We start from the raw sequence: 20,801 nt of genomic DNA on the forward strand, positions 1-20,801 counted from the left end.
ATTTCAGCAATTGTGCCATTACATTTTTTAGGTGTGTGCCTCCAGTCTCCCTCTAGCCCAGAACATGTTCTTAAAGTCTTTGCCTTTCTTGTAAATAGATGCTTTCAAGGACCAACAGCTCCAAAAGTTTCTCAGACTTTTCTCTGTTGTTCGTTATTGAGGTTTCTTTTCTTGTATAATACTGATAAGTTTTATTTTACTCCTGTTTAATGCAAAGTCACTGATAACTTAAACATTTCTAAAGCCTGTAGCCAACTACATCTTCCCTCAAGTAGAATGGGGATTTAGTCTTCTGTAGTATTTCCTCCTGAATGCTATTCCTTTTAAATAGAAAGCTTCTAGACTTGTAGTTCTGTTTAACAATCTTGTTGTGGTTCTCCTTTCTGGCTTAAAAATCCCTTCTCATCCATGTTGTCTTTGAGTCTCTTGCACTTGGCTTCTTTTAAGGTTTTAGAACTGGAGCAGCAGAGGGTGCTGCAGATCTATTCCAGTGCTTTTGTGTCACTGTATTAAAAACGTATGATTCTGTACCTATCTCTATCTGTTTATACCTGCTGATCTGGTACCATTTTGCATTATGCTAGTTTCCAAGTGATGACTTCATTTTTTGATTTAAAGATGCAGCTCTTGCTAACATAAAAACATCAGACTTATCTATCTCTTCCTGCCAAACGGTCTATAACTTTGCAAGTATGCATGTTCCTTCCACTGTAATGTGAAGCATTTAATATTTGCCATGAGTATTTTGTATTAACCAATTGTTTTCACATCTCTGCTGTATTATTCCTATAGCTTTCATTACTCCCTTGATTTGATAAGGATCCCTGTCTTTGTTTTTTATATAATCGAATTTTATACAGTTTTGCATTACTTGCTGTGGACTAATTTGCTTGCAAACAGTAATATGTAATTCCATAGGTAGTCCTGTTTTGTGCTGACCTTCTTACTTACTCCTGTGAATGGATTCCTCTAATCTTCTTGAGAACAGATAGGTGTATTGACCAGTATTGTCCTCTGATTTTTTTCCCTCCTTTCTTCCCTTTGCCCTAGATTCTCTGATACGTATTCAAGAAAGTCTCAGTCAGGTATTGGAGTGTGAAGCATCATCTAAATCAGGATCATCAGAACTGTCTTCTGCCAGCTTTACTGGTAAGGTTAAGATCTTGGTGCCTGTTGGGGTTTAACCTCAGCAGCAACCACAGATGCTTGATAATTCCCCCACCAGCCTCTTCACAGGTGAGATGTAGAGAAAATTTGGAAAAGGGTAAAGCCTGTGGGTTCAGGTAAGGACAATTTAGTAACTGAAATCAGGTAAATTATACTAATGATGATGGATGACAATGATAAAAAAGAAGATAAGAAAAATGGAAAAGAAGAACAAAACCCAATAAGAACTAATGCTGTATAATACAATTGCCCACCACCTGCTGACCGGTATCCAACCCATTCTCCAGTAAAGATTCTATTTTATGCTGTAGTGCTTTTTTGGTATCCAATGGTATCCATGGTATTTTTTTTCTTCCTCCTCCAAGTCTCTGCTTGTGATACAAGAACAGATGATGACACGTCTTATACCTCTCTAATTGTTATGGTAAAGGTCTCTTATTAAGTACATTCTCTTGCTTGTCAGCATTGAAGTACTGTAAGTTTACAATCCTACAGTCTTAATTTAAAACATATATATTCCTTATACAATGTTATTCTGCCATGCCCAGCTGAAAGATAATGCTAGTAGTCATCTTGTGAGGCAGAAAGATCTTATAGCCCCATTGAGTCTATAGTGTTCTCTGGTACTTGAGGCTCTATTAAAGAGCTTAAATCCCATTCCATATTTTTCTTGGCCTTGCTCATTTTCAGGTGTAACCATGTCTGCAAGTCCCAGAGACAGAAGTTTGCAGCACAACTTGTTTCCTCAAGAATTTGTGCCTCCTGAGAAGCCACCCCCAAAGCAGCAATGGATACCTGATGACACTGAAACAATATGTATGGTTTGCAAAACTGAGCGCTTTACTATGGTAAGGAGCAAAAATGAAATACAGACATTCCTAGAACTGTGACCTTAATATGAGCACTTCCTCATAGTCTTTTTCCTGAAAGATCCAAGCTACTTTAGCAGGTTTTTCTGCATCACCATGGGCCTGACAAGGTTGCCAATCCTTTGCTATTTAACCATTGGTTTCTATTTAGAGTGGTTGAGGAGACTGGCAACAGTTGGCTCCTTGCAGAGTTCCCTGAAGTGGTAGAGCCTAAAGAGGAAATCTGGTCATCAGAGAGAAGACAACTATGGGATCTCAAAAATGTGTAACAGCAGCAGTATTAACTTTCCAAAAGGCTCTCTAGTTGACTCTGCTGGCAAGAAATAACATGATCACTGTATGATTTGGATTACAAGTATAGAAAATTAAATCTTTGCTGTTGGTAACACTTTTCTAAAAACAATTTTTTCACAGAGTACTTGAGCAACTGCATTGGTGCTCTAAGGGAGAATATTAAGTTTTAATTTTGCAGGTGTGCTGGCAGTCTGTTATCTTCTGCTGCTTAGAAACAGTAGTGTTTCCTCAAAAGTATCTGTTGCATTTGAATTTGGAAATTTCTACAATGGTATCAGAAAAATAGTCAAGAGCTTTTAACTTTCCCAGGACATCTAATTAGCTTTGTGATCAAAACTGGGATAATTGAAGTAATAGAAGCCCAAGGCTGCTGCAAACATATTTTAAATACTGGCCTCTGGGTTTGGGGTTTGATTTTTTTTTTCTTTGCTATGCAAAAGAATTAAGTAATTTTAACAGAGAGAATCAATCACTGTGTAATTCTGAAAAGCTTTTTCCTGCATGGTGTTTTCTCTTTTTAAATGGAATAAGTTTACTCACGAGTGGAGAGAGACACAGGAGGGGACTTTAGTAAATTCTCTAAGTGCCTCATCCATGGTCTCTTTTGCTTAGTTTAACAGGCGCCATCACTGCAGGCGCTGTGGCAGGCTGGTGTGCAGCTCATGCTCCACCAAGAAAATGGAAATAGAAGCTTGCAGAGAAAATCTGTCTCGTGTGTGTGATCAATGCTATAGCTACTACAACAGAGAAAATGTGCCTGGCTTGGTGCAAGACACAAGCATGTAAGTCCTTCTGTCCTAGTTCTCCTCAATTTTCAGCAGAGTGCATGAATGGAATGAGAGAGACATAAGCATTTGGATTTTTCTGGATAATGTAACATCAGCTGTTTGTCCCCCATCTGTTGGGATTTTCAGGTTTGGTACTGTGAGAATGTTCCTTATGCCTCACTTTACTTTTCGCATTGGAAAGAACATTGGAGGGTCAGGCAACAAATTCTTTCATTCTTTAAGTATCAGTAATTCTTTAAGCATCAATTAATCACTACCGTAAGAATTGAATGCTTTGATGCAAAATATGGCACAAATTGGTACAAAAGTGTGACAAAGTTCCTTGCAGTATACTCAGCTCCTGGATTAATGTTGCATGTTGACTAGCTCTGCTGAACATATCAGTGTTTTAGTTTTTCCATAATCCCTTGATTATGGCTCCCCAAACCCTTGGGAATTAAAAAGCAAGTTTCTGATTAGATAGCCTTTGAAACTGCCTTTAATAAAAGGGACAGCTGTGATGACAGATTTTCATGATGTGGTTGCTTTCAGCTGAGAACTGGACTGAAATTCATTATGTGTACACGGGCTAGCTGGCGTAAAGTGCAGCTGAAAAGAGTTTTACTCTCTGTGACCTTGAGCAGGCTTGACAGGGTCACAAAGAGGAAGATTTACCCTTTCCAGCCATGCTTTCAGATGCATTTCCCCTTTTCCTATCAAGCCTGCAGATAGTAGTATCCACTATGGCAGTATCAGCAGGCTTCCTAGAGGAAAAGAGCAACTGTGCAGAACTGAAGAGGAATCTGAAAAAACAAGCGGTCACATGCGGCTGAACAGTCTGTGTCAGAATGGTTCTTACATTGCCAGATTAGGCCAGCAGAGCTCAACACTGTGCTTGAATGCCACCTGCCAGATTTTAATTAATTGTCTGGGATTTTTTTATACTTGCCTCATTTGTATATCAAACCCAACTAAATCTTAAGGACAGAGACTTGGATACCAAAGATTTCATTTTAGCTCTGACATGTCCTGATACTGGGCAGTTCTTGTTCTCGGTGTCGGCTTTTTTCTGATGTATGCAACTGTGCTTTTCCTGCAGAGGGTCATAAGAGCCAATTACTTGGTGCAGTTGAAATACATCAATACAGAGGCAGAATCTCAGATTTCCAAACAGAAGGGATTAGGGGCAGGGCAGTGTGTTGAAAAGGACAGGTAAGGATAGGTGTTGGATTTTTATACAACTGTTCTGAGGAGGGTAGTCATATTAATGTCTGCTGTAAAACCACGTTTCCTCAGTGTGCTGGAGTAGGCATGATGATTCTTTCTGTCATTTTATTACAGCAGAAAAGAAGATCAGGACCAAATGGAAGGTAAGGAATGGAGTAATGTTAAACTTCAATTTTTTAATGTGCCTGATTAGCAGTTAGATACTGGAAGCTGATACACCAAATTGCAGCTAAAGGGTGAACTTCAGTTACAAAATATCACTGATGGTTCTTGCATGTGCAGGCTGAAATTGAGCATTTCAAACTTCAGTGAATGGATATCGAGACTTAGGAGAGATATCTCAACCAGTATTGAATATGTTGGATGAGTGTTATAGAAAGGAACTGAAAAAAAGTTGGAGAATCCACTTTTCATTCTAGAAGCAGTTAGTGAGAGGCAGTGGTGTGAGTAGGAACTAATTGGCTCACTACAAAGCAGCACTGAGGGATCCTCTTTTTATAAACCAGGACAATAAAATTCTGAGTGCTGCTGCAGTGTGCTGTGATGTTTTAATACCCCATGCTGCCTGGAGGTAGGTGGCACAGGATGAGGCCTCTCTCACGAGTCTGATTGTGTCCTGCATTCCATCTCCTGTGTTGATTGTGTGAAAATAGTAATTGCATTTTGGTGCCTCAATTTCCAAATCTAATACCTTAAGCTTCAGGAATAAAAGCAAAATTTAATTGACTTTGGCTCTGCCATTTTTCCTCAGGAGGTATTTACTGGTTTTGGTGTTTTGGGTGATTCGGCAAAATTTTCCTACACTGATGTGAAATTCTATCAGAACAAAACACAGTTATTTGAAGTGCTTATAACAACAGCATGAAACATGGTGCAAATTTTGCATTTGTGTAATAAGAAAGCAAATAAAAATGCTTTTTCCTATTTGTTCCTTTTTAAAGTATGATGGGCTATTTGAGAGGTTTTTTTCCCTGCTGTTGGTGGAAGTTTGATTTACTGCTACCTTTGTTTCAAGACTGAAACAGCTGAAGTGTAGCTTTTGTGTAGCATTGCTGCACATCACTGGGCCTATGTGATCCATTCAATAAGAGTGGATATCCTCAATAGTCAATGTGGAAATCTTCATATTTAAGAGGGAAAGAGTTTTATTTTGCTTTTCTAACTTAGCTGGTGAGACTGTGAAGAAGGCTTATTAAATGTTTCCTAGCCTAGTTTATTTTTACAAATTCAGTTTCCAGTTCCACTTGGAAAAGTGCAGGGGGGATGTTGGGGTCTGGTTTGGTTTCTTTAGGTTTTGGGTTTTTTTTTTTTTATTCACCCTATAGTTTTAGAGTTACTCAACTCTCTGAAATGGGATGTGAACTCTAAATGAGTACATTTTGAGACTTTCTAAATTCTTTTTTCCAGAGGAAGCTGATCAGGGAAAGAGTAGCAAATTGTCATTATTCTCCATTTCTTGGCATTGTGAGATTGGCCACTGGTTTTTTTTGGAACCACAATCACAAACTTGAGCATCAGAGGTCTTGTGCACTCTCAGCTACACTCAGATGACAGACAGTATTTGATTTATAACTATTCTGGGTTACAAGTATTTCCTTAATCTGGAGGAAAGAAAACTACTTTTCACAGATATTATATTTCTTGAATCATTTGATCAGAACTCCAGTTTTCTGCAGTACTATTTTTAAAGAGAATTTAACATTAGGAGTTAGGTCATCTTCGAATCTTTTGGCTTAAAGCTCATGGACTCTATGGTCAAATCACCTGAATTTTGAAAAGAAAATAGAGGTGATTAAGTCAATTTACCCTTCCTTTTACAACTGTTTTTTTTATTTTCCCCTTTGAGCTGAAACCCACAGCTTTCATATTTCCACTTCCTTCCAGCTCAGAAATATTTAATAAATTGCCTGAGGGAAGGATAAAGAGGGAAGGCAGCTGTGCTTGATGCCCAGTAGCATAAGAGTTAAAAACTCATTTGAATATATGTTACTGGAACCGGTTTTTGGTAACAGTGACAGTAAGTTTAGGTACAATTTGGCAGCTTGCTGAGGGGAGGAAATGTTTCTGTGCTGGACATGCGGTGCTGGCAGGAAATGGCACAATGAGAGGATTTATAGATGACTGTTTTTTGAGAGATAGGAATGTTCTGCATTAGGTGTTTGTAGCTAGGTTAGTTGCTTCTTGTGCAATGATTTTACCTGGTGTTTTCTTTTTTGCTGTAGAAACTTCTAATAATGAATATTCCACAGTGGTACGAATACCCAAGGCCACTGATCTTGAATGGATTTTTTCCCTGAATGAAGAGGAGAATGAAATTGTGCGCAGAGAATTTTATTATGAACAGGTGAGGTCGGGAGAGAGTCCGGTATAAGCAGTTCACTGGAAAACTACCACAATACCTATATTTGTCTGTGTTTCCTCAAATTGTCAGGCTCCCAGCTCTTCCTTGTGTATTGCCATCCTTAGCCTGCACAGTGACAGCATCGTATGTGGCCACCAACTGATAGAACACTGCTGCAAGTTGTCCCAAGGGCTCACCAATCCTGAGGTGGATGCTGGACTCCTCATGGACATCATGAAACAATTGCTCTTCAGTGCTAAAATGATGTTTGTAAAAGCTGGAAGGAGCCAGGACCTAGCTCTCTGTGACAGGTGACTTAATCAGATATTCACTAGGATGTATTGTGGTACTGTCAAGAGCATTATCTTTTTTCATTGAGGAGTGGAGGTGGGAGGATTGTTTTGTGTTTGTACTGTGGACCAGTTTAAATGAGAACTTCATAATGCAGGAATAATGTGAAAGTTCAAATAGGAGAAGTTCAAGTAATGTGACTACTTAATAATTATTGAGAGAATTCTCTAACTAGGAGATAATCCACAAAGATATGCACATACTTTATTTCTGATATTGTGTATCTGCTTTCAATCTGTATTTTAATCCAGGATTTTAAACCTATGTTTCCTGAGAATGAACATTTTACACTTTTTTTTGTCTTACAAATGTTTTGTCCTACAGAGCTTGAGGTGGCAGGTGTGATATATAAATTTCACTTGTACTGCTTTGATTTGGTAAGATATAGCTGGAACCCAAACAATAACAAATACTCTGACAGGGATGATATGATGGATAGAGACACCTGGTGTACTGGTGATTAGAAACCACTGGCCTAAGGATTGTCTTTGACATAAAGTTCTTTAATGTATGGTAATAATGAAAGCATATGTATTTGTTTAACCTCTAGCTACATCAGCAAAGTGGATGTACTGAATATTTTGGTTGCTGCTGCCTACCGTCCAGTGCCATCCTTGGATCAGATCCTTCTCCCAGCAGCAGTAACAAGATTGAGAAATCAGCTCTTGGAAGCAGAGTACTATCAGCTCGCTATCGAGGTAATGCCAGTGGAGGGATATCAGTGTTAATTCTTCAGTAGTGGCTTTTGTTTTCCTCCCTCCTGAATTCAGATGGATGTGATGTGTGAAATGGACAATGTTTAAACAGTTACAAACTGAGATTAAGTTTCTTTACATGAAAGAATTAATTTTCTGAACACTGGAAAACATTTCTGAAATGGAAAAGTCCTGCTGTGGAGCAGGCTGCAGAAGGGAAGGATAAACAGCCTTGTTTCCTGGTACAGTTAAGATTGGAATGGACTTACTGCAAGGAGTCATTAAATGGAGGAACCTTGCAGCCAGTAGAAGGGGTGAGACACCCTTTGTGGCAGGACTTTATCTGAAGCTTAAATGTTAGATTCTATTTGTCTGTAATCTGACAGCAGACATTGGTCATTCCCAGCCATTTACTTGGAAATCAGCAATGTTGGCAAATCTATACATCAGAGCTCTTTTGATGTGGTTTATCATCGTCTAATCCTGCTCCCAGGATTTTGTATCACTCTCTTTTATGGCATTGCACTTTGTTAAATACAGGATTATGATACTACAAATAGTATTAAGATTTGTTAAGCAGTAATAAACAGCAAGAATAGATGACCTATTTGAATAGAAATAGCTCTTGTTTAAAAGCAGCTAAAAGAGCTTTAGGTCTACTAAAGAAAATCAGGAATAAATTTTATCAGCAAAGTTGTGTGACATAAAAAATATCTTGGCAGTTCATGAAGCATCTTCTGTTGCTTTTTTTAAAACCACAAATCTGATGAATTCTGCTCTGTAAAAATCATCTGCTTTAGAAAAACAGATGTGAAAATGTCCTGGTTTAGAACTCACAAGCTGAAATTTCCCAGTTAAACAGTAGTTTAAACTTATACAATAAAAAATACTTCCACATTTGGAGATTATGGGTGTTTTGGTAGTTGGCCTTTTGTGCCACTAATGTGGAAGTAATCAGCATGGGTTTTTCATATGGCTGTTTAGTTTTTTTGTTTTTAATGAGAGATGTGCTCTAGGACAGGAAAGATCAGAATCACAGACTGTGTGTGATAAGCCATTTTCCCTATTTGCTGTACTGGGACTGTGTTGTAATATTAACAAATGATTTTTAATTTAGGTTTCTACAAAATCTGGATTGGATCCAGGTGGAGCATGGCATGCCTGGGGTATGGCTTGCCTTAAAGCTGGAAATTTAACTTCAGCGAGAGAAAAGTTTATCCGATGTTTAAAGCCACCCATGGATCTAAACCAGCTGAACAATGGTTCAAGGCTGGTCCAGGATGTGATACAGTACCTGGAGTCCACAGTGAAGCCAGTACTCATCACAGTAAGGATCTTCCCTGTCTGCTCTGAGGGGCTATGGCAAAGCCAAGTAGTGATGGTTTAGTACAGTTTGTAGCAATGTATGTTACAATAGCAGGTGTTTGGGTGTTTATTTTCCTTCTTTGTCATGGTTATGTATAGCAAACTGAATATTGTTGAGAAATTTGTTATCTGTTTCATCACACTGAAGTGGTGTCTGAGAACCAGATCATAGGATTTTATAGCAATTTGGGATATATTTTGTGGAGGGAAAAGAGGCTGTACTGGATAATGTACTGTTACTACAGTCTAAGGAAGCTAAACTCAATCCCAGCAGTATTTTATGATGCCGCAATGATGCAATTTTTCTACTGAAACTCTGGTCGCTTTACAGAAGTTCAAAGACTTTCAAATGCTTTCCCTCATCAAAAAACACTATTGAATGGTTTGGAATTCTGATTAGGTACCAAAAATTTACTTTTTGTACTAAGTAACTGCAGCATTGTGATAATGCAAGTTCATCTTTTAGGAGAATAAAAATGCCTCTTTGAACTGGGTTGTTGAAGTAGCTGTTGACACTGGAATTTTCTTAAAGTAAGCCTTCTAGCTGTCCTTGGAAACAGCTATGCTGGGTACAGCAACATTCAGCACATCTGGTGATAGCAGGTTTCCAAGTCTAGTGTTTATAATAAGCATTGCTGGATTCTCACCCCTCTCAACCAATGCCTATTTTAAAAACAACAGTAACAGAAATGCTTCAGGGCTGAGATAAGAGATAAGACCTATCTGAAAATAAGGTTTTCTCTTGCTGATCACCTATCATTGGTTCTCTGTGTTAATGGCAGGATGATGACTACTTTGCCACATTGAGGGAACTTGAAGCAACACTGAGAACAAGAAGTCTGTCTCTGGAGATGATGTGTGAGGGGAAGATTCAACACAACAGCTATTATCAGGAGTGCTTGTTCTATTTACATAGTTATGGCACTAATCTGGCAATAATAAGCTTTTACATGAGGCATGACTGTATGAGAGAAGCACTGCTTCACTTGTTAAATAAGGTGAGTAATTCAATTTTCATCACCAAAACTGAAATTTGAAAAACAGCAATGGGCATCATGCAGCGTTTGGGTGGTTTTCTGCGGGTTTGCTGAGCTCCTCAAATGCTCTTATGCAAACCATCCAGTGACTGACAGGAATGCAAAGAGACAGAGCAACAACATTGATCTTTACAGATCTAGAGAAGAGAATGTGCAGTTTTGGCTCTTTTATAGAGGTCCTGCATCAACAGCGCTTTGTCTTTTTTTCTACAAAGTGGAAAATCTGGGACTGTTGTCATTGGCTTCAGAAGAGAGAAGGAAAATCTTGAATTCTAGACACTACTCTCTATCCCTGTGCCTCTATCTCGTGGTATTGTTTGTTGAATCAGATCACCTATGTTTCATTTCTGTAACTATTAGGAACATAAGGGAATACGAGGACAGAAGTCTAGGGAACCTAAAATGTGGTTTCCAGCTCTCCCTTAAGGAAATTGCCTAATGTAAGAGGACTTAAGTATTTCTGGAGTAAACAGTTCTATTGGTGCTAAACTACAATTAAATCTAGAAATTATTCCAGGTTCTTACTAAGACATTAAGGGTGCTTCTTTGGAGATATGAATCCATTATATCTCACTGGCTTGTGAAAATGTGGTGTTTTCTTTGTTTCCTTTTCTAAGTTGCTGTGCTCATGTTTGAATTACTGATTTTTTTTTTATTATTATTATTTGGAATAACCCTTGCTGAGAATGTACAACTTGAAACACCAACTTTCATTATCTGGTTATGAGGTTTGGTGATAGAAAATTGAGTTGCCTTATCCACTCTGCTCTCTCATTGTACCATCAGTCATTCTAAGCTCTTATAGTCATCTGCATATTGCATTACCTGTTAAAATATATCCTTTACATCAGTTTAAATCTGCTTTTAAAGAAAAGTTGCATATTTTTACAATGTAGGTGATATAATTTCACCTCTTAATTAGCAGATGGAAAATATTCTAGATAGACAATTTGATGTGGAAGTTTTGGACAAGGAACTGGTAGTAATCATACAAACCAGAGAGGAGGGTTTGTTCTCCTAAAGCTTTACGGTATTAAGCTTCTGACTATACATTTTGTAGTTGGTTGTTTGGATACACTTTTTGTGCACAGATTTTGTCACTTGTATCTTACTCTGAGATACAAAAAAAAAAAAATCAAAAATTTCATATCAAGCCTTTAAAACATTTGTGGTGGCCCTGTTAGCACATATTAATGTCACTGTGGAAAGAAGCATGTGTGAGGCTGCATTTTCAAGACCACAGTCAAGAGGTCAAGGGAAGTAAATATCCCCTTCAGGTCACTACTTGTGAGATTTCATCTGAACAGCTGTGTGTGTGGATTTCCAAGTACAAAACACACTGTTAAAGTGAAGCAAGTCTAATTGAAGGCCACCAAAGTGTCTAGGGGCCTGAAACACCTGATGCTTGAGGAGAGTGATAGTTAGATTTTTCCTGCTGGAAGAAAAGGCAAGAGGAAAACTGTGCTGTTTTCAGCTACCAAGTGGGTGATTTTAGTGAAAATAGAGCCATGCTTATCTCATATGTGCAGTAAAAGGGTAAGAGACAGTGGACACAATTGGGAGCAAGGGAAATTCCAACTGGATATAATGAAAAAGGTTTGGAGTTTGTTTTGGGGTTTTTTTGGTGCATATATTTACACAGGACCAGGGCCACAGGGAGATTGTTGAATCACTCTGCTTTGTCATGCTCAGAACTTGACTGGACAGGTCCAGAGCAGCAGGACCTAACTTGGAAGTCATTCTTTGAGTGGGGTTTTGAACAAAATAATCCCCAGAAATCCCTTCCAATCTAAATTATTTATTAATTTTATGATCTGTCACTTAATATGCCTTTATATTACATAAGGAAAATAAGCTACAGTGGTTTTGCTTCAAGCTACTTTCTGTTTGTGTAGGAATCCCCATCAGAAGTGTTTATTGAAGGGATCTTCATTCCAAGTTACAAAAGTGGAAAACTGCATATGTTAGAGAACTTGCTGGAAACCATTGATCCGGGATTGGAAAGCTGGGGAGTCTACTTGATTGCAGCCTGCAAATACTTGCAAAGAAAGAACTATTACCATATTCTGTATGAGCTGCAACAGTTCATGAAGGTAAGTTGAGGGACAGTGCCATCTCTTTCAATGAAATACTGAATACTGTTAGATTTTGAGTTATTTACTTTAGTCCAAACCTGCGTGCTGGACAAGTATATTTTTGCCTCTTAACAGTCTTAGAAAACATGGAAAGGCCTGAGCCTTACTAAATCTGACCTGATCCATGTCATGGATCTGGCACATTGTATTAAAGAAAACAGAACTTTGCCTGCTTTGTGTGAGCCCTTTAGTGCAGACAGTGATTACAGAAGGTGGTGTCCTGTGGTCCATCTTAGTGGTGAGTGCATTTCTTCCAGGATCATGTCCGTGCTGCAATGACCTGCATTAGATTTTTCACTCATGGAGCAAAGTCTTACACTGAACTTGGAGGAAAACAGGCATGGCTTCTAAAGATCAAGGACCATCTCAAAGTCTATCTGCAGGAGGTCTCAAGAAGTTCAGGAAGGAAAAAAATGGCGTGCACTTTTCGGAAGAAAATGTCTGCTACAGATGTGTCGAGGTATCTATAAACAAGAAGCTAAGTTTTAGGAGAGGTGAAATTCAAGCTTTAGACTTCAGAGCTTTTATTAGTTTAGCTAACACTTACTGATGTCCCTGACCCAAATCTGCTTTTATGTAGTTAAAAATGTAGGACTCCAATCACTTTTCCCCTCAGCAATCCAAACCAGGAGATGGGCACTTATTTCTGCCAAAAATATGTATGTGTATCAGACTACCCTCCTTTAATTTAAAAAACAAACAGGAACCCTACACTGCATAGACAAGTACACATCAGTCCACAAGTTTTTATTTATTTTTCTCTTCCTTTCCTCCCCCAAACACAAGCAGCTTTGTAGTGCTTCACTGTCTGCAGGGGTTAACTCAAAACACTGCACTATGTACAAGCTGTAGGTACCAGAGATAACTGGATTCCTGTATTCAAAAGTCAAAGTGTAAATTTAGCCAGATCTCTCTTGTACTTGGGGTTTTATATCTTGGTTTTCTTAGAGGCTTTTTTCTTTCTTTTTTTTTAGGCTAGACTGTTAACTTACACCTGGAGGGGTGTGTGAGTGATGAGGTGAAAAAGCAGGAATAGATATTTATTTGAGGATCCAGTTTCTCTGGCTCACTTTTTTGAAATAATGTGAATAATTGCTCAGCTTCAGCTTGTGATGCATGTTAAGTGCACAGATCTGAAAAGTAATATTGTTGCAGACTTGTGCAATGGACAAAGTCAAAAAGCAACCAAAATAATTATGCCTTCTTTTGAAAGGTATTGAAGAAATTAGTTCCTATAAATAATAATTGACACTTTCCCTATTAGAAAATAAAGTCAGATTTTTTTCACTATCTAGGCACATCAATACAGTTGATCTGCAGATGGAAGTAACAAAGTTCTTGCATCAGTGTGAGAGCTCAGGAGCCTCTCAAGTGACAGATTCCTCCTTGCCCACACTCTTTGGAAACAATAACATGAAAATGGATGTTGCTTGCAAGGTACTAATTGCTATTTTAAACACAGTCTATTTTTCATCAACAATACTAACTTGTAATGCAGGTTGAAGCATTTGATGATTGGAGCAGTTTATTGTATTTTTATGGGCAGATTACTTATGCATGAATGCAACCCATCATTTATCAAAAAATCATGTTTTTCTTCAAAGTAGCAGAGAACATGTGAGAACTTGGAGCTCATCTCCTCAAAGTTCAAATTATCAGAGGCAGAGCATCCAAAATACAAATAGTGATATTCCTTTTGACTGTGCATCCCATTATGTTTGGAAGCAAGGCAAATAATGCTATAATTCTAACCATTGTTAACTTTGGCTCATCTCCATCTGTAAATTGCCTAATATCCCACAGGGAAGCAGTGTGTGACAACAGACTCTATAATTTGCTGTACATCTTGGGATGGTGCTGGTTTCTGTTGGAGTAATGCATTTTCTTTTGGCCTCTGAGCAAAATCTGGATTTGCATTAATATTATTTAACTGTACATAATCAAAAAGGAATGTGCATTCCCAGACTTGTCTATGCCTCTCATTTCAGGTCATATTGGAAGGCAAAAACATTGAGGAGGGGTTTGGGATTGCATTTAGAGTTCTCCAGGTATGGAAAAACTTGATATAACAAGCAATATTATTACAAAGTAATTCCTGAAAGCAGCAATTATTTAAATAAAAGCCTTTTTTCCCCCAAAGGTATTTTAATTCCCCCCAAATAAAAACTTGTTGAGAGAAAAGTCACAAGTTTAAGTCTTACACCATGTACTTGTGTAAGCTTGGTAAAGAAATTAAGATGCTGTTTTCAGTAGGACATTTTTAGAGTAATTGGATCCTACAAAGGAATGAAGTACAGCTTTTCCTTTGCCTTGCGCCTTGTTCAGTGTCTTAACTCTGGTAAACCACAATCATAGATGTGTATAGAGACCTCTCCTGTGGTAGCTCTCTGCAGTTCAAGACAGTCATGCAAAGACAGTGAATAAATGAGGCCAGGGCTCTCTGTTCTGTTCTCCTGATTTGAGAGAAAAATTCATTAACTGGAAAGTCTCACTGAGGACCTCTCATTCCTCATGTCTGGGTAGAAGTTGAGTGATTATCAGTCAGCATAGCTCATGAACCTCTAAAGTCTTCTGAGTGTTTCTCCTCCATATAGTCCCATGCAGTCGAGTAAGGCATCTTTGGACAGAGGTGGAACACTAGAAGAGTATTTATGATGTGGCAGGCCCTGCTCCTTCTTTCAGGTCAGGATGTACAAGGCAGAACTCCTGTTTGTAGGGAGATGGAGAGCCTTAGAAAAACAGCACTTCTAAGCAGCAGCAGCAGCCACTACCTCCAGTAAAAATGGAGCAGCAAGTCCAGATGCCTATCACTACCATTTCCATCCTTTTTTTTTTTCTTTACTTACTCATTGCAGGATCAGATCACAACTTTTATCATCTCTTCCTGCATGTGGATGGTGTATGATGGTCAATTGCCTCCTGTTTGGGGTATCCAAAGGGTGACTGCTGGTGGAGGGCTGGAGAAATACAGTGGGAACATGCTAAGTGAGGGAGAGGTAGGTAGGGATTTAGGAAAGATTTTTACCTGAAGAAGTAAAACTGATTTTTTTGCCACTCCTGAAAAGAAGGTAGTAACAGCACTCTTGCTCTTAAGCAGGATTGATTTTTACAATCTGGTCATAAAAAAACCTTTTAAGTCAACCCTGAGCCGTGGTGAGTTGAGAATCAGAGGCTTCCAAAACAGCTTTGACTTTTTGGAGTGTGGTGTGGTATTTTAGTCCTTAGGAGAGACTGTCTCAGTTGTGTAGACTCCCTCTGAGGAAACCTGCTGAGAACATTGACCATGTTGCTCTGATGTTCCAACTACCTCTAGGACTTCCAGCTGGAGGCTACAGAAGTGTACAGCAAAGTGGCCAAGCAGCTGGTGAAGCAGCAGAAGTACAGTGAGATCCAGCAGCTCCTGAAGTGTGTCAATGAGTCTGGAGTGGCAGCAAAAAATGATGGGGATAACATTATCCTAAACTGTCTAAATGAGTTCAAAAACATTCCTGCTGAGGTAATTCTATCCTGCATTGTGTCCCTTTTGAAGTAAAAAGGATGTACACAGTACAGGCTACAGAGAAGTCTGGTGCCCGTACTGCTCTTTTAGTGAGTCCTTTGGAGGTCCCAGCTCCATACTACGGGCATAGTTTAAAGATGGGAGTGCATGGTTTGCCTTGTGCGAGATACTCTTGAGAGAAAACCATAAATAGCTATAGCAGTCCTACCCTGCACTTCCCAAATGGATACCCATGGGGAGGACAGAACATTTCCTTCACAAGATCCTGTCAGATGCTGCTGATTGCAGCAGGAGGTGTTCCCTTCAGTGAGGCTTCCTTGGCTGACACAGAGGATGTGTGGAGGCAGAAACCTCCTGCCTCCATAGGAGCCAATTTTGTGATTCCCTTTGCCTACCACAGTATTTTTTCCATCCCAGTTAAGGAAGAGATCCACTGTGCTAGTTCTATCAATTAGATTAGGGGATGCAGTCCACTCTTTGTGTCAGGGTGGCCATGGGGTAACTCCTACTAACTTACAAATTAATTTCATGCAACACAAGCCATGTCCATGAGACTCATAGCATTCTCCAGGGATACCCCCAGAGATGGCAGGCTGGAAAACCTGTAGGTAAAGGGAAGACTTGGAATTAGTATTTATTTATATTTTCTGCAACTCTTGCAGTTAGGACAGTCTAAACACCTGCTGTGATCTCAGGCCTGTCTGTCCACAGGGGTTTGATCCCTGATGGCTTAAAATTTTGCCGACTATTACCACTTTAAATGTGAACACCTTTTCCCTTCTTTGGATACAGGATCTTGATAATCTGATTCAGGATATGGACAGTGATGAGAACAAGGTAAGTAAAAGCACAGTAGCAAGAACTAAACAGCACAGTCTTGGTCTGCAGCTTGCAGGCTCTTTTTCACTGTCTTCTCTCTCATCCTCATGCAAATAAGATTTTTGAAGGCTACTTCCTAGATTGTAGAAATCATTGTGAATTCCTCAAAGCCACAGTGTTTGTGACTGTAAAGCTGTGACATACAGGTACCAACTGGGACTATCCATATTAGTTCCCTGGGAGCCCTCTGAGTGAGGGCTGGACTTTGTTAGAGTGAGAGGAAAAGTATTTCAGAAAGGCACATTAGTGGATTTGTTGGTTTTGTTATTCAACTTTTCGCATACGTGCATGTACATTTCTAGTAATGGCAGACAGCTAATGATGACCACTTCAGCTTATTGTTTGAGGATTATACTGTTTCTGTGGTGATTGAACAGTTAAATGATAAAATTTCTCCAGCTTCTGCTAGACTTTTTCTCTTAGAGGAAATGAAGCCTAAACTAGTTTATTTCTTTGTTGGCTTTCATACCAGCTAGCCAAGCCAATGGAGAACTGTAGATGCCTGTTCACAGAAGTGGCTGTGACTCAGGATTTGGGGATCGTTGTAGATCCTGAGTGACATAACTGGGAATAAAATCCAAAGGTTTGTGACAGTCCTCTGTCTGTTCTGAATGACAAACTCACTGTTGTAGGCAGATTGAAAAATCGACTTTTAATTCTGCTTTTTTGTAAGATCTATCACTGAATGATGGGAGTTGTTCTAGAACCAGCAGTGGAAGAAAATTACAGATTCAGACTCTTTGCTATGAGGATACTGTAATTAATGCACGAGATAGGACTCCTGATACTAATTTCACGGTCATACAGTAAAGAAGTGTCTACAAGACACAAACTTAATAAAATACACCTGTTTGCCCATCTTTTTTTACTGGGATCCACTTCATGCCATGCTCTGTTTGACAATGTGGTGCTACTGCCTTATATGACACGCTTCTAAACTGGGTATTTCCCGAGTCTTCGCTTAAGCTTGTCCATGAGTTTGCTGCAGCTTTTCTGACCCAGCTCTGCTTGCCTCTGTTTCAGATCCAGGCTTACATGCTGTGCAACAAGCTGCGCTCGGCGTACCTGGTGTCGGTGCGGCAGGAGAAGGGCCGGGCGGTGCAGCTGGTCCAGCACGTGTGGCAGCTGGCCGAGAGCAGCGGCGACGACGTGGTCAAGGCCATCTGTGCCCAGTGGCTCTCCGTGCACCAGCCCAAGGGGAGGAATCGCCTCCCCCAGGGCACGAGGAAGTAACGTGGAACTGACGTTCGCCGTCGTACTGATGAAGGAGAAGGCTTCAAGACAGCTCGAAGGTGTCTGGTTCAGCAGCCTCTAGGTAAAGTGGAACTCTGTTGCCTGATGTCAGTGGCAAATGGATGCTGCTAATGTGCCTCTGGTGAAAGGAAGGGAACTAAATTACAAGTGCCAGTCCTGTATTTTGACAAACACTACCTCAGGGTGTTTTTTGGCTCTCTTTTCAATGGGGGGAGAGGGGCAGTTTCAAACTGAACAAGCAAGGATTTAGATGTATGGAAGAGAGCAGTTCTGTTTCTGGCTTTAGTTTTTGGGTTTTGTTGTTTTTTAATTTTTGGAAGGTTGATATTTTTTGAAAAGCACTGAACTTAATAATATGTGTTTTATTTTTAATCCAGAAAACATATATAGAGAGGACAGAAAAATTTTAATCAACTTGATGTAGCCTAGAGTATAAAATTTTTGTGATGTTTCCTGTAAAATTTCCAAGATTGGAGAGTTCTTCTGTTACGAAGACTAAAACTCAGAGATTTTTTTTTTTTAAGCCTCTAGACAAATCATTGCTACTTCTTTTTTATCCCCCTCACTAGTACAATGTACCCAGGTTTTTTTAGTTTGTTTGAAAAGGTGGGAACTGATTCTTTATGGCAGATTTGTACCTACCAGTCACACTGTGTGATGTGTGCCATAGGTGTGGCACTTGGGCTAGTGCCAACTAGATGAATGAAGTTACAAAGGGCATATCCTGTAAGGGGAGTATAAAGGGAAAATAAGCCTTTAAAAGAGTTGAAAAACCACGTGCCTCTTTCCTTACTACAGTAATACCCAATAAATCATTGTGATGCAGCTTTATGACTGAATAGCTGACAGTAAACTTCCACAGATTTTCATCAGGTATAGCAAAGAATAAGGATAGAGCAAGCCGTGGCAAAATTAAACAGGTGGTCTGTATCCCTGTCACATAGGGATGCATTTATTTATTTGTTACCAGGACTATTTGTCCCTGTCAAGTACAATAGAACACCAAGGTGAACATGCCCTGTATTGATGGATTTTGCTCTGGAAGTGTTAGGTTAATCAGTTTTATGAAAAAAGCAGCAATCTTTGTGTAATGTCTGTGTTCAGAGATGCTGAAAAAAAGTAGCTGCTTCTCTGCAACTAGTATTGGGACATGAGAAACTGGCAGGAATGTGGTAGGCAGTAGTAGAACCAAAAAAAACAAACAAAACAAAACATGACCTTCCACAAGAGTTTGTGTTTGCTGTTTACATGTATTTCAGCACAAGGAGCAGGAAAACTAATTCACTTTCTCATTAAAAAGTTGTTTACATCTAAAAACCAACCAGTTTTCTGAAGTGTAATTGTAAATAGTTTTAGTACAGAAAATATTGAGACTGTCAAGTAAGAGTTTTGCACAATCCCCAAGCTCACTGTAACGAAAGAACAGACTTCCATGGTGTTGGAAATAATTTGGTCCATCTTTTTCAAGGTTTCAAGAGCTGACACAAACACCTCTTTTTGGAGGTGCTCTGCTCTGCTCACTAGAGCTGAAATGACCACATACAGCTTTCAGAATCCCCTGACCACAGATTTGTGTTATCTCATTAGCGAGCAGTACTAATGAAAGCTTTTGTTTCCTTGGCAAGACTGACGTAGCTTTCTATCAGCTTACAGCCATCAGACTAATCCTAAAATGTGACACTACCTATTGGCTTCAGTCATTTTTAAATCTCTGATTATGGGGAGGAGATTTTACTCTGTGTGGGTATCCAGATCTGCAGTGCTCTAACACCACCTGTTCTGCTCGAGTTCCTTCAGCTGCAGAGAGCACTGAGAGTGGAGTTTGCCATGCAGACCTGTCAGTTCCATACCTGCCTTTCTTCCTGACCTCTTTGCACTGTACCTGATGCACTTTATATAGTGTTTGTTGTAATTTGATGTTCTTAACCTGGAATCGTAGGGATCTTTCTCGTACCAGCAGAACTGGAATTTTGACCCTGATTAATTACCTTGTGTCATAAATAGTGCAATTATCAAGGGGCTTTGAATTTTTGAGCAGGAAAAAGGGATTGAATACTGCCAGTTTAAAAGAATTTCTCTGTTACTGACCAAGGTTTGTTTACAATTTAAAAAAAATAAAGTATTATGACTGTTAATGTATTTTCAGTTTATTTTTTATCGCAGCAGAGCTAGGGGTCTTTCTAGATCTGCATTTTGCTTTTGGCTATGCTTAGTGGAGTAATTAGCAGTGGGATAATTGTTCTGTCATGACAAATTTATCTGTTACTGAGTATCCTCAATATTTAGATCGACTGGAACTTCACATCTTTATTAGTCCCCTCAGCAGCTAGGTAGCCTAGGCAGTTCAGCCTCATGCATTACATGTACTCAGTAATCCTCTTCAGGGAGCTTTGCAAGTTAATCTAACTCTCCCTTACAAGCCTCCCTTTGAGACAGCTAAATGAGCTTTAGTTTCCTCATTTTTTACAGATCAGCTGAGAGGTATAAATTACTTGCTCAAGGTCAAAGAGAGTGGATGTATGTCTATGGAAATGTTTATTTAACACATCTTATGTTAAATCTACAATCATACTTTGAGAAGAGCATTGACCTGCAAAGGCAAAAACATTTCACACCAAAGACACCTTTCTGCTTTTTTAAGAAATGGTTTCTCTTGCTCCTGAAGCCACTCTCAAGATCAGAGAATGACACAGAGAAAGCAAGCCAAGGCTCCAGTGGTAGGTAACAGTCTACTGCTACATTAGAGTTGTGGATTTAGCTTCGTAATTGGGATGAAGCATAAAGAGGGAGGGAAAAAAAAAAGGTGGAGTGACAGGGAGAAACACAAAGGGACTTTTTAAAATGTTACCTGGACTGAATTCCCTACATTAGTGAGGTAGGTCCAGATAACAGCAACACCAAGTAAACGGATTCAACATTTC

The 20,801-nt window shown here is 39.3% G+C and overlaps 1 protein-coding gene across 2 annotated transcripts in view; it reads left to right on the forward strand.

The window, feature by feature from the left end:
- Positions 1 to 19,092, forward strand: part of ZFYVE26 (zinc finger FYVE-type containing 26) — a 46,895-nt gene extending 27,803 nt beyond the window's left edge. Inside the window, exons 26-41 of one of the 2 annotated variants that reach the window (XM_083863568.1) lie at positions 1,051 to 1,149; positions 1,858 to 2,015; positions 2,943 to 3,112; positions 4,439 to 4,467; positions 6,547 to 6,668; positions 6,756 to 6,976; positions 7,567 to 7,714; positions 8,829 to 9,038; positions 9,859 to 10,074; positions 12,009 to 12,206; positions 12,506 to 12,708; positions 13,544 to 13,685; positions 14,237 to 14,296; positions 15,562 to 15,744; positions 16,540 to 16,584; positions 17,650 to 19,092. In XM_083863568.1, the coding sequence (XP_083719694.1) occupies positions 1,051 to 1,149; positions 1,858 to 2,015; positions 2,943 to 3,112; positions 4,439 to 4,467; positions 6,547 to 6,668; positions 6,756 to 6,976; positions 7,567 to 7,714; positions 8,829 to 9,038; positions 9,859 to 10,074; positions 12,009 to 12,206; positions 12,506 to 12,708; positions 13,544 to 13,685; positions 14,237 to 14,296; positions 15,562 to 15,744; positions 16,540 to 16,584; positions 17,650 to 17,859 (2,414 nt within the window). In that variant the 3' untranslated portion in view covers positions 17,860 to 19,092. The remainder of the gene's footprint in view (positions 1 to 1,050; positions 1,150 to 1,857; positions 2,016 to 2,942; positions 3,113 to 4,438; positions 4,468 to 6,546; positions 6,669 to 6,755; positions 6,977 to 7,566; positions 7,715 to 8,828; positions 9,039 to 9,858; positions 10,075 to 12,008; positions 12,207 to 12,505; positions 12,709 to 13,543; positions 13,686 to 14,236; positions 14,297 to 15,561; positions 15,745 to 16,539; positions 16,585 to 17,649) is intronic. The other variant, XM_083863569.1, reaches the window with a different exon arrangement.
- Positions 19,093 to 20,801: the final 1,709 nt, after the last annotated feature.

This window comes from Zosterops lateralis, assembly GCF_965231275.1.
Source record: "Zosterops lateralis genome assembly, chromosome: 6".
Taxonomy (NCBI): domain Eukaryota; kingdom Metazoa; phylum Chordata; class Aves; order Passeriformes; family Zosteropidae; genus Zosterops; species Zosterops lateralis.